Source organism: Gobius niger (genome assembly GCF_951799975.1).
Source record: "Gobius niger genome assembly, chromosome: 14".
NCBI classification, from domain to species: Eukaryota; Metazoa; Chordata; class Actinopteri; order Gobiiformes; family Gobiidae; genus Gobius; species Gobius niger.
This window is the reverse complement of record NC_136865.1, coordinates 1,600,532-1,618,681: the sequence shown is the minus strand read 5'-3', so window position 1 is coordinate 1,618,681 and position 18,150 is coordinate 1,600,532. Positions and strand designations below refer to the sequence as shown.

At 43.0% G+C, this 18,150-nt stretch overlaps 1 protein-coding gene across 1 annotated transcript; it reads right to left on the bottom strand.

Moving 5' to 3' along the window:
* Window positions 1–660: 660 nt before the first annotated feature.
* ccdc126 (coiled-coil domain containing 126) lies at window positions 661–17,950 on the bottom strand. The gene is made up of 4 exons (XM_079570570.1): window positions 17,917–17,950; window positions 12,160–12,319; window positions 7,058–7,296; window positions 661–1,289 (listed from the first exon to the last, which is right to left on the bottom strand). Exons 3-4 carry the CDS (start codon window positions 7,293–7,295, stop codon window positions 1,078–1,080), a joined length of 450 nt encoding a protein of 149 aa, XP_079426696.1. The 5' UTR covers window position 7,296; window positions 12,160–12,319; window positions 17,917–17,950; the 3' UTR covers window positions 661–1,077.
* Window positions 17,951–18,150: the final 200 nt, after the last annotated feature.

Genomic DNA, 18,150 nt, shown 5'->3' with positions numbered 1-18,150 from the left:
CGTTGGTCCTTTGGGGTCAGAGGACGGTGTTTACATGCACGTTACCGCAGCTCTCAGTCCCTTCCAGGGCAGTCCCATATAGCTGGAGCCATTCACTTCATTTACACCAGATCCAGAACCTTTGTGACATCTACACTCCTCAGGACCTCCTCTACATGCACATTAGCTAGATTTTAAAACAATGCTAGAACCCAGTTTTCAAATATAGCCACATCCTGGTTCCTGTTCACCATCCCCATCTTTTTTCAGGGAAGTCCTCGATTTCACATTTAAAAATCTGCTCTAACCAGAGTTTAATCTGACGTCATGATCCTTTACCTATTGAATGTTCACTGACAGTGGAAGTAAAATACAATAAAGAACTTGTTTGGAAACAAGTTTCAGAAGTTACAGCTGACATTCTCATCCCAGACAAATGCACAGGTATTTATGCAAAATTATATTTTTTCATCAAAATCTGTTCAAAAACTCCTCAAAGCTCTGTGCATCAGAATTGATCAAATTTGGGGTATTCTAGGGTATTTTGGGGGGTTTAACATCCCAAACCCTGCTGGCTTTGATCATCTCCACCAAAACAAGAAGCATTTGTATATTTGTGTTTAGTAACATCCATGAAAATAGATGATTATTCAATTTGTGAGATTTATTCATTTTGACTTGATAAAATGTTTGACTGGCTCTAATCTGTCTGATAAGAATTGTATCAGCACTGTTGCCTCCAACAAATGTAGATCCTGAGTTGGTTGGAGAGAGAATACTGGAAAAAGGCACATTTAAACTAAGAACATAATACATGTGTCATCTTTAACCCATGGATACTTTCTCTTCTATCACAGGAAACAACATGAGAGGTCCAAGTGATGTCATTATTACAGTTTAACATATTGTGCAGTCCTAAGTGGCTTCTGTAAAACACAGCGTTAATAAAACACTTGCAGCTGCAAAACCAACACACCTTCAATAAAGCATCAACAAAAAGATTCAATAAAACAAAAGAGCAAAATCCTTTCAATAAATAGAAGCGTCTAAAGGGAACACTGAGCAGTTGGTGTCCACAGACGCGTCCCCGCTGTTGGACTAGAGGCGGTTTGGGACGTGTGGGTGCAGCCGGCCTGTCCCAGCACCGTTGGGCCTCTGTAGAGACAGGGGGGCAGAAGACAGAGCACCCCCTGCTGGCTGAGAGCTGTTAGTGGACGAGGAGTTGGCCATGAGGTCCATCTTCCCTTCCAGTTTGGACAGACGGCTGAGGATGTCATCCAGTAACACAGCGATGGTCCTCTTCAGATCCGCTGAGGACGAAATAAAGCAAACACACATGAGCTGACTCATATTTTATTGTTATATTGCAATATACAGATAACAGCATTCCCCATGATAAGACTCAGTCTCAGACTAAAGTGACCAGTCAGTGTTTCACTGGAGCAGAGTCCAGCAGATACACCAGTAAACAGGCCACACCCGGACTAAAGACTAAAGATGTTTAGGCAAACGTCGCTACATTAGGTCATCATTCACTCAGTCATTGCTTTTATCATTTTATCATTTATTTGAAAATGGTTCTTTTGTGCAAAAGCAGCCAATGAGTGACAGAATGGAAGTAGCAGGTGCTGAATCTGAGCATAAACAGTGCCGTAAACAGAGTGAGCAATGTCGATCTCAATAAAATGTAAATGATGTCTGTGAATATGATCTTGTTATAACACTGAAAGAATGAACTGAATGTAATCCATAGACAAGTGCACACGTGTTATTATGTGTCTACTTGCGTGTGGAAACAAAATCAATTCCAAATTGACAGGCTGTTGAACAAAAAACCCCCCCAAAAAAACAATTATAAAAAGTCACTACTGAATGTGTACAGCACGAGGGTGATTAATAATGGTGAATGAGGGGTAGGCACTCATAAGTTCTGCTTCAGCCTACTCCTTTTGAGCCTAATTGTGATGAAATGTTTAAATAACTGTAAATATATGAATGTAAACAGCTCAAATAAACAGCTCAAATAAACAGCTCAATCAATCAATCAATCAATAATTGTCATGGGACTTTATAATGGACAGGTTTACAGACATTTCTTTGACAGAAAAGGCACTTAGTTTTGGGGTTTGGACGAAACGATGGGAGATTTTTATGTGTGAGTGAAGCATTTGTTTTTGTTTTAGCTGAGGCTTGCACAAAAGATATGGCTAAGTTCATGAATAAGCTACATGCATTTATGAATAAATCTAATCGAATATCGAGATCACTCAATATGAGAAAAAAAGGTTGTAATTAATGTTTTTGCCATACCGTCCAGCCCTATACCTTAGAGGTGGTCAGAGGCTGGGAGTGGTCCCCTCTACTGGACCTCAGGACCACTGTCCTAAGAACCTGGTGTTCACTGATGTGCGCTCATGCTTACGCGTTCATGCCATGTTTCAAATGGAAGTGAGATCAGCAGTCTGAGTGCCGGTGTATTACACAGGCTATTACTGATCATCAGAACGTTTAAAGATCACACACACAAAACTAGCTTTTTGGTTTATTCATTTTGCATTTTCATATTTTAGCACCCAATAGCACCAATCATTCCAGTTGTCTTGCAAATGGTGCAGTTTAGTGCCTCCTGTGAAATGAAAGAACAAAAACATGATGTAAAAAATGAGTGCTGTCCAAAATATCACGCTAATTTAACGTTAATGCGTTAAATTGATTAACGCGTTAATGGCGCAATAAAAAAAGATAACAGCGTTAAAATGTATTTGTGTTAACACTGTTTGAGAGCTGCACCATGTGACAAAATAATGTTAAAAGGCTTAAAAAGGCCCACTGTAGATTTTACAATCATTAGATGATGAATTCTTTTTTAAACTAAGGATATGTTCTTTTTCTATAATGCGACAAAATGGATGCTGTGTACATTTGTCATTATACATCAACTATACAAAGAAATTTGTCCTCTGCATTTGACCCATCCCTCGACGCCGCTGGACGACCGCTACGGAGCAGTGAGCAGTGGGCAGTGGCATTACCACCCGGGGACATCTGGAGACAGGCTGGTGGTCAGAAACACCTGGCTGGAAGATTCACCTATTGTACATGTTTTAGTGGTAGGGGAAACCGGAGAATCCGGAGGACATGTACACAGGGAGAATATGCAAACTCCACACAGAAAGGCCCCGTCCAGGTGGGAATCAAACCCGGACCCTTTAGCTGTGAGGTACAAGCGCTAACTGCTGCACTGCCATGCCGTCATTAACACTGAAAATATAGAACTTATTTTCTGTAGCTGTAGTATGTGTTCTCACTTTTGATCCTTTGTCCTAACTTTTGAGCTTAAGTGTCACTTCACCTGAGAAAGTACTAGAGTATTACAATGATAATTGAAGGGACATTTAGAATAGATCAAAATGTGCGATTAATTCGCGAGTTAACTATGGCATTCATGACATTAATCGTGATTAAATATATTAAATCGATGGACAACACAGAAACAAATGTCATTATGAACGTAAATGAATTCTAACCCTTTGGCAGACGTAGCTAAACATACACATGGCAGTACTCGTGTGCCTCAGGGTTACTTGGACAGTCCAAGATATAATTCATTTAGGTTCATACATTGATTTATTTCTAGCTTTTATTTTGTATTAGTCCAATACCTTCATTCAAGTACAATGAGGCGTTAGCTGCATTATTTTCAAGAAAAGTGAAAAAATTAAGGTGTGAATAAACTTTTAACCTATAGTGAACCTGCAAGCGCCCTTTCAGTAGATGATCTTTGATTTGTTTTCAGCTGGAGGAGCGGTATATGGCCACTGAGCTTTGCACACTCCATGACCTCACGGAGCACAGTTTGGACATTTAGAACCTTCATTTACAGTGGGAGGAAAAAGTGAGTTCACCCTTTGGAATGTCTTGACATTTCTGCCTAAACTGGTCTTAAAATGTGGTCTGATCTTTATCAGAATCACAAGAACGAGTAAACAGTGTCTGCTTTAAACTAAACTAAACTAAACTAAACTAAACTAATTGTTTGGGTGGTATTAGTTTAGTTTAGTTTAGTTTAGTTTATTGGTTTTACATGTTAACATTCACAGGACAGTAAGGAATAAGTGAGTACAACCCCTGGCTAAGACAAATTTATGCAGACATTTAGAGTCAGGTGTGAGCCAACCTGAAGTCCAATCAATAAGGTGTGGCTAGTTAAGAATAGTCTCTTGTTGAGAAGCATTGTCTGATGTGCACCATGCCTCGCTCAAAAGAGCCTTTCTGAAGACCTATGATCAAGAATTATTGATATGAATAAAAGGTGGAAAAGGTTACAAAACGATCTCTAATGCTGCGTCCACACCAAACTCGTTTTGGGCGTCAAAAACGCGCCTCAAGCGCGTCGTTGGACGCTTGTGCTTACTAAAGTCAGACGCTCGTCACAAATGTCACCGAGCGTCAAAACGCTCTGGCCGCGTGTCAGCTCAGAGTCTGTTCGTAGCATCTTGGAAGTACCTGTTGCCTGAAATACACCTGCGCAGATTAAGCCACTGAAATAACCTTTCTTGTCGCCGCTTTTAATCCTGGGTGTTTAGATAAAGAAGCACTGATGTGTCTTTGTAAAAGTCCCCAGAGCTGCTGTAGCTCCGGTTCACAAAGAAGCTAAACGTCCGTGACTTGTTTACATCTGTGGGGCTGGCGTAGAATCTGCCCCGGTGGCTCAGCTACAACGTACGTCACTATGGGGAGAAAGCTCCTGATTGGTCGACGCTTGCGAATTTCGCCAAAAAGTTCAACATTTCCCAACTCGAGCGTCGGCCACGCTCGACGCCCTGGAGGCGCGTCAAACGCTCACCAAGCGCGAAAAACCTCAAAACGCTCCATGTATTTTAAATGTAAACCTGACGCTTTGGAGGCCCCAAAACGCCTTTGGTGTGGACGCAGCATTAAAGTCTTAATGTTCATAAATCCATGGTTAGAAAATGTTCTATAAATGGTAACAGTTTGGCACTGTAAAGATGACTCCAAGGGCACAGCGCAGAATACTCAATGAGGTAAGAAAGAACCCTAGAGTGTCAGCTAAAGACTTACAGAAACCACTGTCACACGCCAACATCTCTGTGGACACATCTACAATACGTAAAACATTGAACAAGAATGGGGTTCATGGGAGAACGCCACGGAGGAAGCCATTGCTGAAAGTTTGAAGTCTGTGAAAGGGCACTTGAATACTCCACAGCACTACTGGCAAAATATTCTGTGAACTGATGAACCCACAGTTAAAGTGTTTGGGAGGAACACATGTGTGGAGGAAAGATGAAACAGCACACCCAACATCAAAACCCTATCTTCACTTTGAAATATGGTGCAGGAGAATCATGGTGTGGGGCTGTTTGTTGCCTCAGGGCCTGGGCAACGTGCCATCGTCAATGGAAAAAATAACTCACAAGTTTATCAAGATAACTAGCAGAAAAACTTGAGGCCATCTGTCCAACAGCTGAAGCTCAACAGAGGATGGAGCAGCAACAAGACAATGGCCCAAAGCACAAAAGCAAATCCACTTCAGAATGATTTCAGAAGAATAAAATATGCGTTCTGGAATGGCCGAGTCAAAGTCCTGACCTAAACCCCATTGAGATGCTGTGGCATGAACTCAAGAAAGCGACATCCCAGGAATCTTACTGACCTGCAGCAGTTTTGTAAAGAGGATTGGTCCAAGATTAATCTGAAGAAGTGGTTGAAAGACGGTCAGATTTGTGAGCATTAACACGGGGGTAGTAGTAAATATGAGAAGGTACAAGTTTTTTAAAAACTGTATATAATTGTAATTGCTATTGTAATTGTAATTGCCAAAGTCGCCTCCACCTTCTGAGGAGACTGAGGTCCTTCGGAGTGAGCAGGCCTCTGCTCAGGACTTTTTATGACTCTGTGGTGGCCTCTGCTCTCCACTACGCTGCTGTGTGCTGGGCCCCGGGCAGCACAGAGCGGGACAAGAACAGACTGAACAAGCTGGTCAGGAGGGCCAGCTCCGTCCTGGGCTGCCCCCTGGACTCTGTGGAGGAGGTGAGGGACAGGAGGGTGTTAGCCAAGCTCACCTCCATCATGGACAACACCTCCCACCCACTGCACGGGACTGTAGAAGAGCTGAGCAGCTCTCTCAGTGGAAGACTGAGACACCCTCAGTGCAGGACGGAGCGCTACCGCAAAGCCTTCATCCCCACTGCTGTCAGACTGTGCAATAAGACTGTAAAGTAACATGTGCAATAATCTCTGTATCAGCTGCACTTTATTCACTCTGAGTGATCTTCTTGAACGCCGACTGTAAAAAGTGAATTTCTCCTTTGTGAGATCAATAAAGGCTTATCTTATCTTATCGTAAATACTGTAAATATTGTATCTGAATGTTTGAGGTGATCCTTTTGCCGGTGCCTTATATGTATTTTATATTGTGAACGAACTCTAAAGTCAGATGCTCATTGGTCACTGTTTAAACCTGCTGTCACTTTGCCTCTGCCCAGGGACGACAGATGAAAATTAGCTTGTAGCTATCTATGGTCTGTGCAACACATTTGTTGTGCAATGACCCTGTCAAATAAATAAAAATAAATAAATAAATAAAAAGATTCATCCCGATAGTTGTGCACGTCTAATCAGCAACTACAGGAAACGTCTGGATGAAGTTATCACTGCCAAAGGTGGGTCAACCAGTGATTGAATCGGCTTCACTCACTTTTCCTCCCTGTCCTGTGAATGTTTACATGTTATGGCCAATAAAAATATGAAAACATGTAATTGTTTGAGTGGTATTAGTTTAAGCAGACACTGTTAACTAACTTGGGATTTTAATAAAGACCACATTTTATGACCAATTTAGGTAGGTAAGAAATTCCATACTTTTTCCTCCCACTGCAAGTGATCTCTGCTGCTGCAAATGCATCAAGGACAGAGTTGAAGAGGACACATCCCGCACTGGAGGAAGTGTATGTGTACAGGATAAAGATGAAGACTTTCAGGATGGTCCAGGAAAGTCCATACCTGCTGGCAGTATGAGCTCACACAGTCCTCCTCACCCTGACACGTGGCTTACCGTATCCAGCCAGTGCGGTCCCCTGCGGCCCACCTGGAGCGTTCTGGCTTTCCTCCCTCAGCACTCTCACGTAGCGGTGGCTCAGCTCGAGGATCTGCTGGCGGATCTCGGCGGAGCTCTGGTGGCGCGGCTGCTGTACGGTGTAACGCAGTAACATGAGTCCCCAGGCCAGGCCCAGGACCACGAGGAGCAGGCTGAGGCGGTGAGACATGCTCCTGCGGGACAGCACGCCCACCATCCTACAGGCACACAACACAAACACACACACTCATAAATCCAGTCAACCAGGGTCCAAGTTGGACATTTCCTTCAATCACTTTTACTTCAAAAAGTAGTTTTATTTCATGAGATTTCAATGCATATTCATTTCAATGCTCCTTATCCGACATCCCTGCACATGCACGAATGGATGAAGATAAAACAGGATTGATATAATTGACTTTATCTCCACAAACAGAAGCTGCTTGAGGTTAAATCGAACTCTTTTGACTTGTCTGAATCAAACATAACTTCAACATAACTTCCACAAAAGCCTGCTTTCTACAGGTCACTTAGTTGTAACGAGAGAGAAGTTCCATTTGGTGGCAGCTTCCCCCACATACAATAAAAAGCTCTAGACCAGTGGTTCTCAACTGTTCCACGACCCTCTTTTGGGTCCTGATCCCCCAGTTTTCAGTGTGGCGCGAGCCTTTCCAAGAAAACATAAATTTCGATATTTAGGCCTCTGTACAGAAAAAGCATAGAATAAAATTAGTTAATCAAATGTATTAAAATGACTGTTATCAGGTTGTTTATCATAATTTCAGCTTGTTGGCTTATTTAATGCTTTTTAAATGACCATCGGCCATCGCTGAAAAGCTTAAATCATATTGAATCTGCAGCTCCAGTTCGCTGCCTTTCTCTCGGCGGCTCAGCCTCGATCTCTTGCAGCCCGAAGCTGCTGCAGATTCATGACCACAAAGATAGAGCACATGCTCTCCCCGAATGACTTCTATAAATAGTATCGCTGTGAAACAACGCTGTGCAGGAGCTCTCCGAGAAAGAAGAGCTTTCCAACTTTTTACATCTAAGTCACTTCACCTCATTGCATATGGGTTGGCAAAGACTTCAACAATAAGAGAAACGAGGTGAAATATAATTAAATATAATAATCTATAATAGAAAACGCAATCTCAATGGCCGCCGCCTGGGCGCCGCCATGTTTATTTCCCATACCGACTTTGAAGCTAAGCAGGGACGGGCCTGGTTAGGACTGGGATGGGAGACCGTTTGGGAACACCAGGAAGCCTGGCGACAGTACTGAGTTTGTGCGTGGTTGGTGCTGACCGTATTCCGTCTCCAAAGCTTTGTCTCCGAAAAAAAGTACACGCAAAACATTGCCCAAACCCTGCTCAAACACGAGCCTCTAATCAAACGCGCTGCTCCGACTGATTTATCCTCCGTGTGAGTAAAAGCGAAAATGAAACTACCACTTAACGAGCGCATGGCCTGCACTGTGTAGTTTTTTTCTTTTTTTTTACGTTGCTGCTGTACCATTTGTTTTCTATTTTGCTTTCACGTATTGTGAGCCCAGAGGTACATTTTATTCTAAAGCAGCTTTGAAAGCATTGCCAATTTTATTGTAAGGTTATAAATACTGTCTAACAACGATCATTAGGCTATTTCATTTCAAAACCTACTTATTATTTTTTTGATTGCACACTACCGTGATGCTCCAAACCACTGGTCCTGCACCGTGAACCGAACCGTTAGAGCTGAACCCCTAATATTTATCCAGAATTATTCCACTGTCTCTTGAATTCGATTCCCTGAGTTTAGCGAAAATATTGTCGTTGTAGTTTATAAGAAAGGAGTACGGGTGCATCAAACACTCCAATTGCTGTTTGTTTGAAATTATTTTTAGCATTCATTATTTTACACATTTGTAGTGGCCATAATTTTTGGAATGGGTTGGGAACCACTGGTCTACAGCTGAACTGTGTGACGGGTTGGACATTTCTTTGTAATCACTCATAATCTCAGAATATCAAATGTGGAGACTAGCGAGGCCCGGCCGATAATATTATAGCAGGGGTGTCAAAGTCAAATGGATGGGGGGCCAAATGAAAAATTTAGGAACAAGCCGAGGGCCGGACTGATCGAATGTTCATTGAAAAAAATGTAATGACCGCATATAGTCTAGTGATCCCCATTAAACAGACTGAAAACCTAAAAATATACTACTATTCAGATGAGTCGTGATGTCACACAGAAAAGTCCAGTTTTCAGTGTCCACCTTCCGTTTTGCCATTTTTAAGGGTAGACTATCTGAAAGTTGACTTTTGAAGTGATGCTAATGCCCGCTGATGAATAATGAAAGGAAGTGGCCTCCCGCTCGGAGCGCCACCGTTGCATTGTGGGAAATGTAGTGCGTTGGTGGGTGTAAAGTACCTGGATGCTGCTGGCGTGCAGTGACCTGCGGGCCAGTTCTAATAATAAAATTATATAATCCCAGGGGCCAGAAAAAACCCTCTCGCGGGCCGGATTTGGCCCGCGGGCCTTGACTTTGACATATGTGTATTATAGTATATATATATATATTCACATGCCACTAGAGGGCACTGCAGGCTAATCGAGCAGCAGAAAGAAAGTTTGGAGTGAGCGAGAGAGGAGGTTACTCTTTAAACCGCAATGATGTAAACAAAAGAAAGCTAATCATGGGCTAAAAGCTAGATGGTCACAGCTAGAGGAACGAAATTGCAAATGAGAGCTTGAAAAACGCGCTGTTGAACTTTTTTTTTGGCTTCAGTTTCATCACAGAGTGACAATAAAGGTTTTGTAAATAATGTTAAATTCCAAATCAGGTTCTGTACATCAAAAGATACTGTCTTCTATTTGAATTATGTACATAAAAAAGGATAAAAATATAGGATTGTACCTGTATTCAAAGATTGAGGCTAATGAGGCTGTGGGACAGAAGCCGAAGTGATAATATAAATGAATAAAGCCCAGTCTGCCCCAACCCCACACACTCCCCCAGAACCTAAGGACTTGTTTTTAGAAAATGTTTTGAACGAAGGGGAGCACATGGCTCGGTCAGCGCTGTGGGCGGGACACATCCACTTTACAGTCTCTTTCAACCCTTCAGCGACACACCAGTGTCTGAGCGTAAAACGAGAGCTACGTATGTAACTACGGTTCTACGAATCCCAGATGACCGCCAGAGGCGGTGCTGGCGGTCAGGAGGGATGAAATAGAACAGTCTACGCAGTGTCTTTCCCACGGACTTCAGCGCGTTGTTGTAAAATACAGACTAGCCCGCACCGGTCACTGCCTCGTGACAGCAGCTCCGTCCCGGAGCGCATAGAAGATATTGATCCAAACGGATCACAGCTCAATGATCATCCGCTGCACCACTACTGAAAACCCTGAGATTTTAGAACAGACATGGAAAGCTGGCGCCCATAGGTCAAATCCAGCTCGAGCGATGATTTAATCTGGCCCCTGACTTGTAGACATAGACTGTATATATAAATCGACAGCTTCTGTTCACTCCTCCCCGTTTACCATAATGACCACAGTCGTGGGGGAATTCATGGGGGATTTACAGACTCCCCCTCCCCAGCTCTGACGAAGCATGTTCCTAAAAAGGGCATCTTGACTGTAGACTCGGCCCTTGCGTGACGTGTAGCTCGCGCTGCTCCAATGCTAACAGTCCGACCCTCATTAAGTACGAGATTTCTAAAATTGTTCTTACGAAAACCAGCCTGGTTTCATAAATTGTGAAACCAGGCTGAGATAACCCAGCTGAGATAACCCAGCGTTATCTCAGGAGGAACATCGAGCCTAGTCTAGTGTTGAAAAAATAGAAACCAGGCGTTAAAGTTGTTTTTAAGGCGTCTAAACTCCAATGCTTTTCAATGGGGCACTAGCGGCGATATGGAGGTACTACAGCAATGTGTAGTGTCGTGGGCATAAAGCAGAGCAGCCAGCGGCCATTGCTTGGAGCGCACAAATTCCTGAGTATGCAATTTTTGTATGATCAGGATATGAACAACACATTATAGTCCCGTGATAAATGGTCAGTCTGCCCCAGGGCAGCTGTGGCTACAACTTACCTCCACACAGTGTTGAGTGAATGAATAATGACTACAGTGTACTCTGATAAACTTGTGACACAAGCATAATACAAGTGCAAGATATTATTATTATTATTTATTACTGTCGCGCTTTTATTATAAAATCCCAGTTCATTATTATTTATTTATTGGAAACATGTTTTCCATATAGTATTAATAGCTCGCTAGTCTCCACATTTGATGTTCTGAGATTATGAGTTATTACAAAGAAATGTCCACCTAAGTCCCTATAACCCGTTACTCTCTATACCTGTAGACACACTAAGTAGACCAGTGGTTCCCAACCTTTTTACTTGAAGCCCCCCCTGCACATGCTGTAGTCTGGCCGCGTCCCCCGCCATTCCAAAAAAATGGGAGTGTTTTATGTAGCCATACTCCTGTGTCTGTCATATTTGATGATTTTTCTTTATGACCTGACCCTTTGACCAGACAAAGCTCTGAGCTTCTGCAATCCCCGCAGGTTTGGAATCACTGTAATGACTATATATTCAAGTACAAAGTTGTGAGCTTTCCACACAGAGGCTAAAGCACTCGGAGCTCGTGTTTGGGCAGCTCTTAGGACAACTTTCTGCGTGCACTTTTTGTTGGAGACGGATTATGACCAGGATTGGATGTTATGCATTTGTGTGCGCCTCTGACATTACGCAGCTCACTGGATCTATAATGAACCACAGCCATGGTCATCTGCAGGAGAGACCTAAACAAAGACACACAGATGTCATTTGTTTTGGAGGATGTCACTGTACAGGCGTGGAGCGTCTACAGCCTTCAGTGTAACGGTAAGTGACGATCCGTTTGGACGCACACACACACACGCACGGCAGTCACTTTTTTCTGAAGATCGTGCAGTCCTAATTTAAATACATTTTAACCAATGACTTCCATTTGCTTGAGCTCCGTTTTGAATACCGTGCACAGCTGTAAAGTTCCAACATACTTCCTATAAACTTGAGTTAACTTACTGTATGTTGAAGGTCTACTCACCTGGGCCTACAGAAGCCCAGAGGGGAGCAGGGGCCCCCGGGGGGACGTCACAGTGTGGAGTTGTCTGTTGTCCGTGTGAACCAGGGGCCAGGTGGGACTTAGGACATGCTGTGTACAGGCTCTCCCACGCAGTGGTGTGGTGTGGATCAGGACATGTTTACTGGGAAAGAAGAAACGTCACATTAAAACAGAGCTTCCAAACTTTCAACATGACCACGTTAACCACCAGGGACCCCCTCTGTAAACACTAATGAATAATATAGCATTTAAGATGCAGTTCAGTGCTTCTGTAACGTGTTGAGAAGTCTGCAGTCATCACTTTCGTGATCTTTTTCACCAGATGCTACAAACAATGAGCCGTGGACAGACCTGGAGCAACGAGGAGACACAGTGGCTCCTGGACATTTGGGCAGATGTAAACTAACCCACACAGAAATGCCTTTGTGTTCAGCAAGTTTAGCGAGAAATGAAGGAGAAGGGCTTCCAGTGGTTTCCTGAACAGCCACGCCAAAGTGGAAAAAACTTAAATAAAAATACGAGACGCATTAAAGAAGAATGGAGGAACAAGACCAACAGTTTGTCCAGGTCAGCAGACGACCCTTCATCTGCTCAAAACTTCTCTTCCTCCAGCTGCTCCGGTGAAGCTGAGGTTAAAGGTCAGTGGTTTAGCCTCTCACGTTTCTTTGATTATCATAGTAAGCGTCAAATATTCATTTTTATTTCATTTGTTGTGGTTATTCCTGTCCAACGGGAGCCTCGATCGTCACACACATGTCTGTGTTTACCAAATATAGTTCACTTGCAAAAAGTTTTTGTGGATTTTCTTGCTTAATAAAGCTTAAGAGATGTTTGTCTAGTCAAGATGTGAAGTTTATTACACAATGCATTGCAGAGAGGGTTACACATGACGCGAGTTCATGGTAAGCTCTGCCCGGCTCAGCTTTGGCATCATCTTTTATAGGTGAGCACACCAAAGGCACCAAAGGCACACCACAAGGGAAGCACAGAAACACATAGAAATGGTAATACAGTTGCAGGCCACCAAAAGGCGCTTTGCCTGGTAATGCATCAGGGGTGGCGTTTGGAGACAGAAGGAGATCTTTGTCATGTTGAGGAGACGGGCCATTTGGGGCCTATTGTCTAGAGGTGTGAGGGTCTCGCCTGGAGCACAGGAAGAAGCCGGTCTTTCTACCTGGTTTAGTCAGAGGCTCCAGCAGGTGACTCAGCGACAGGACGCCATGGGTGGTTTACCAGCTTAACTGGCTAAACTTGTCACAACAAAGTACAGTCTGAATGAAAACCGCACCAAACGAAAAAAAAAAAACAATTCTGTTCTTGGTCCAGACCAAACACGCGGACCAGAGGACTTTTCTGGTCTGAATACACCCTTAGATTAGTTTGAATGGGGGCTACGGTGGAAATAGCAGAGTCTATTTTGCAAATGCTTCAGAATCAGAATAGTTTTTATCGCCATTGTTGGTGAACAACAGGTTCATAAACTAGGAAGTTTTTCGGTTCAATTGTGCAACATGAAACATAAAACATAACACATAAACACCAACAAGAAACACTTTAAAACTAACTAAAGAAGCTTAAAATAAAATACAACAATTTGACCGAACACCATGGATGTACTCACAGATGTGCAGGTGCATTTAGTGTTGCAGTGCAAATGGCTGAACGGGTTAATATTCATCAGTTTGATGCAGTTTCTTTACTCGACATATCGCTTGATAAGTAAAAAGAATGAAGATAACATTTTTAGTCTCAGTAAATGCAGGATAAATGCACGGGCTGCGTGTGCTTAAAATAACTATAGAAGAATGCACGCCATCACAGCGCTGAGTGAGTGGAGTATCCATCCAACCCTTCTCCCTGTGTGTAAAGGCAGCATTGAACACATCAGCCGTATCCCCGAATGTATCCAGAGCATTTATAGATCAGCGCTGCTTTTGGAGAGAGGCGGGGTGTAAACAAAGTGCCGTGCTACTACGGAGCTTCGCTGATTCCAACACTTCCAACACTCCAACAATTGTGTGTGACTTCTTTTGGCTGGAATTCCAGTCAAAACAACGTATGGCCAATGTGAGAACGAAACAAAACCACTGCACAGTCAGTGCATCAAAGCTAATCAGAGCCACCGCTTTAGCCACTATCCAAATACAAGCACCTGAGATAGTCCTGAGAACAATACTCAGTGCTTAGGTCTACATGGTACTGTTCCGTGCTGTTCAAAAGCCAGAGAAAAGCCACTCTGGGGTGTTTTTGATAAGGACATGGTTAAAAGTCGAGTTTGCATGATATTAGGACTTAACAAAAATCATCATGCAATTTTGTATCAAATTATCAACAACAATGTAGCTACATTTAACCATAGATAGAGCGCTTCCCTCACTGATTGCCAATGACCACATGGTACACCTGGAGTCAGCAGGTCACCCCTCCTGCTGACCCTGCCCCAATGCGTATCACACGAGCGCAACGGACACCCGTCTGTTCACCTCCGCCACAGTCAATGAGAGCTACCTGCTAGCTTTATAGGTTTGCCTATAGATTCTCATTTGTTTCCCGCAGAGCCTTATTGTCAAATATGAACCATATTGTGCAGACTGAAGCATTAGCTCTGCTGCTAAAACTTCAAGAATCTGAGCAGCAGGAAGCACGGATACAAAAAGAGAGAATAAAACTAAAATAATGAAAAATGTATAAAATATACATTCTAGATGTGAACCTTACAAGAGGCCAGAGGTTGAATGATAGGAAATTGCTCTCAGTGATGTCTGTTGGAGCAATTCTCATGAATGGTATTTTCCCAGATAAAAATGCCAAATTCAAAGCGAGACATTTGCATGTCTGTGCTTATTTTGTACACCTCAAAAGTCGGCGGTATTTTGCATTTAAAAAACAACAACAGGCAAACAGAAGAAATGATCAAAGTCCATGTCATGGCAATATCAATGCTGATATTTTAATCAAGCAAAAGGGGAAGCACCAACTTGTGAGGGAGTGCACAGGGTTTTATGAGGGAGTGCACAGGGTTTTATGAGGGAGTGCACAGGGTTTTATGAGGAGAGAGACGTACCATCTGTACCAAGGACAATGGGCGAGGACAGCACTTCACTTTGTGTACATGTGGGCGCCTCTCCATGAGGACCAAACAACTTAAAGCCTAGCTCCAAAGACTGTTCCTTTTTCTACAAATATTTCCTTCTGTGAAAACTGAGAAGAATGAGTTTTTAGGAATATGCTCTGTAGGAGGAGCCAGGTGTGCCATGTTAATAACACACAACACATGGGCCCATTATCATGAATGGAGCAAAATGTTGAAAATATATCACTTATTATATGGTCACGAATCACTGCCTTTTCTGAGCAAACAGTCGCACAGTGTGCAAGCATGTCTGTAGGCTTAAGGCCTATTCATACTGCACAAGACGCAAGAACTTTGTTCTCGCACCCAGAGCTCCAACAACAAAATGACGCCCTTTTGTTCTCGCAGCTCCTGTTCGGCAGTTCTTGTCAGTTGTTCTTGACACCTCAGCTGAACAGAACATTTTCGGCAGGACAGCAAGAACACTTTGCTGTGATTGGCTGGATTGTTGTTCCGATGCCGATACTGGTATTGGATTTCACGCCGATACCATGTGTATTTATTGTTTATTTTATTTGTTTATTTCAACAGGGACAATGTGCAAAAAACACGAATTTAAAGATGCTTTGCACGAGATTTAGCTTGAGCTAGTTTCCATCTGTAGTCCCAACCAAACCACCGATCCGATACCAGTATTAAATTGTAATAATGCACGACCTATGACATGAAAAACGGGAATCATTTTCTTATGGATTGCTACATCCGAGTGGTGAGTGTTGCAAAAGTTTCTCCATCCTCCCGACGCCAGATTTATAACTTTCAATTGGTTAGTGATAGCATAGCTTCTCGCAGGCTAAAAGGCTACAACACGTAGCATTACCTTTCCGTCATCATGTAGGTTCACTACAGTGAGGATAATGGCTGTATTCACTTTTACAGGGGCCCCTTTTGTCATGTTACTGAGCTAGGGCTGGGCAATTAATGGAATTTTAATCTAATCGAGATTTTAATAAAAGTCAATCACGATTATCGCGTGGTGTGTTTTAATCGAGGAGAACTGGTCAGTCCTGTTTGGAAAAAATATGGATGGCGCAATGCTGCAGCGCCTGTCAGGTCAATCCCAGGTCAAACACGCGGCCCTAACAAACAGGAAGCACGGATGATACACGCGGAAGCCAGAGGAGAGGAACTTGTGAGTTTACGTGTAAAATCACCGACAAAGTTGTGTTAACTCGTCTAAAGGGCAAAACAGAAACTGCCAGAGGAACAGGACGTGTACGCGGATGAAGAGTTTAAACCTTCAAAGATGGAAACTATCGATTGCTTTTTGGACCATGTGGATTTGTTTTGAGGCTATATAGCCAAACATGACATTTCACTCCAACATTGCATTTTACATTGGTATCAGATAGGTACTCTGTACCGGCAAGTACCTTGACCTTCGTATCGGTATCGGATCAGAAAAGGTAAAAATGTTATCGGAACAACACTAAGAAACATCTTACAAAACTTTGCTGAAAGATTACAAGGACACACAAATGGCGAAAAGTTCCTGACGTTATCTGCTTGACAAAGCGAGTGATAAAAAGAAAAGTGGTCAAGCTCGAGGACAGAAAGGGGTGTCAAGCCTGTGCACCTCCCTGCAGTGGTCAGACCCCTTCATTAAACACAGGGAAACGTCAACCAACATGACTTTACCAAGTGAACCGGAGGTAAGCTTTCAAAGCTTAACCTAACAGCTCATATGTCAGCAGGAGATGTGTGAAAAATCTGTGCTAAGCATGATTAACATCAAGTCAATCTTCAAAATCTTCAAAATCAATACTGTGATTTTATAATATTTTGAGCTCTGTAATTACTTGTTCGTTTTGGCTGCTGAAATGGGGGCGCGGCAGTTCGGCAGCAACTGTCTTATACAGCATGAAATGACAGACAAACTTTGTTCTTGTTCTTTTTGAGTCTGGTGGAGTACGGCACCGTAACCCTAACAGACATGTCTAATAAGGCTGCACGGCATTGGAAAAATACATTTTTGGAGGGAAAGAAACAGTTGAACGAAAACCAGGATGCACCAAAGAAACCTGCACTCCGGGAAAACATGGAAATGACAAAGAGAAAGGCCTGAGCTGGCTGTGAGATAACAGTGCTAACCGTTGACATATTCATTCATTGTTTGCAAATATAGCACTGTCCAAATAAGTTCTTTATTTTTTTATTTTTTGCTGATTGCAGTAATTTTGATTCAATTTTCCGGTTCTATCTAAGTATTTTATCACGCAGAAAGATGATAAACTATTAAGTTATGTATTGTACACCACTTTGGACACTGTCTTCACAATATGCACATTTAGCATCTTCATAATATGCAGTTATTACCATATTAGACATGACATTCTAACAGTTAAGTGAAGTGTAGGAAGTTCCTCAAACACGTAACTAGCACATATTCAGTGACTCAGTGACTTGTTGACTTGTTGACAGTGAAAGGGAGCACACGTTCCTCATGGAAACCTTCATACGGTCAGTAAAGCCGTCCCAAAGTTGCCTGGACAGCTAGCCTGGCAGTTAGCTTCACAGCATGGGGAATGACAAACACACTTGTCCACATAAACATACAATAAATACATGAATAAATACATAAAAGAGTGAACAAACCATGGACTTACTTGGACCCAGAGTGTGAGGGAAGTGGATACAATGCTTATAAGAAAAGAACGCCGCTGTAGCTGCCTGACTGACGGGGGACGGGGGACACTCGGTAGCGTCGGAAAGGTTAGCGTTAGCCCGGACAGAGACAGCTCTCTCCGGGGACAGGGACAGCTCTCACATGCCTCTCGGACCACGGCCTTCGGGGTCTAACACCTGCAGAGAGACGCGGGGACTCCAACCACAGCTGCTGC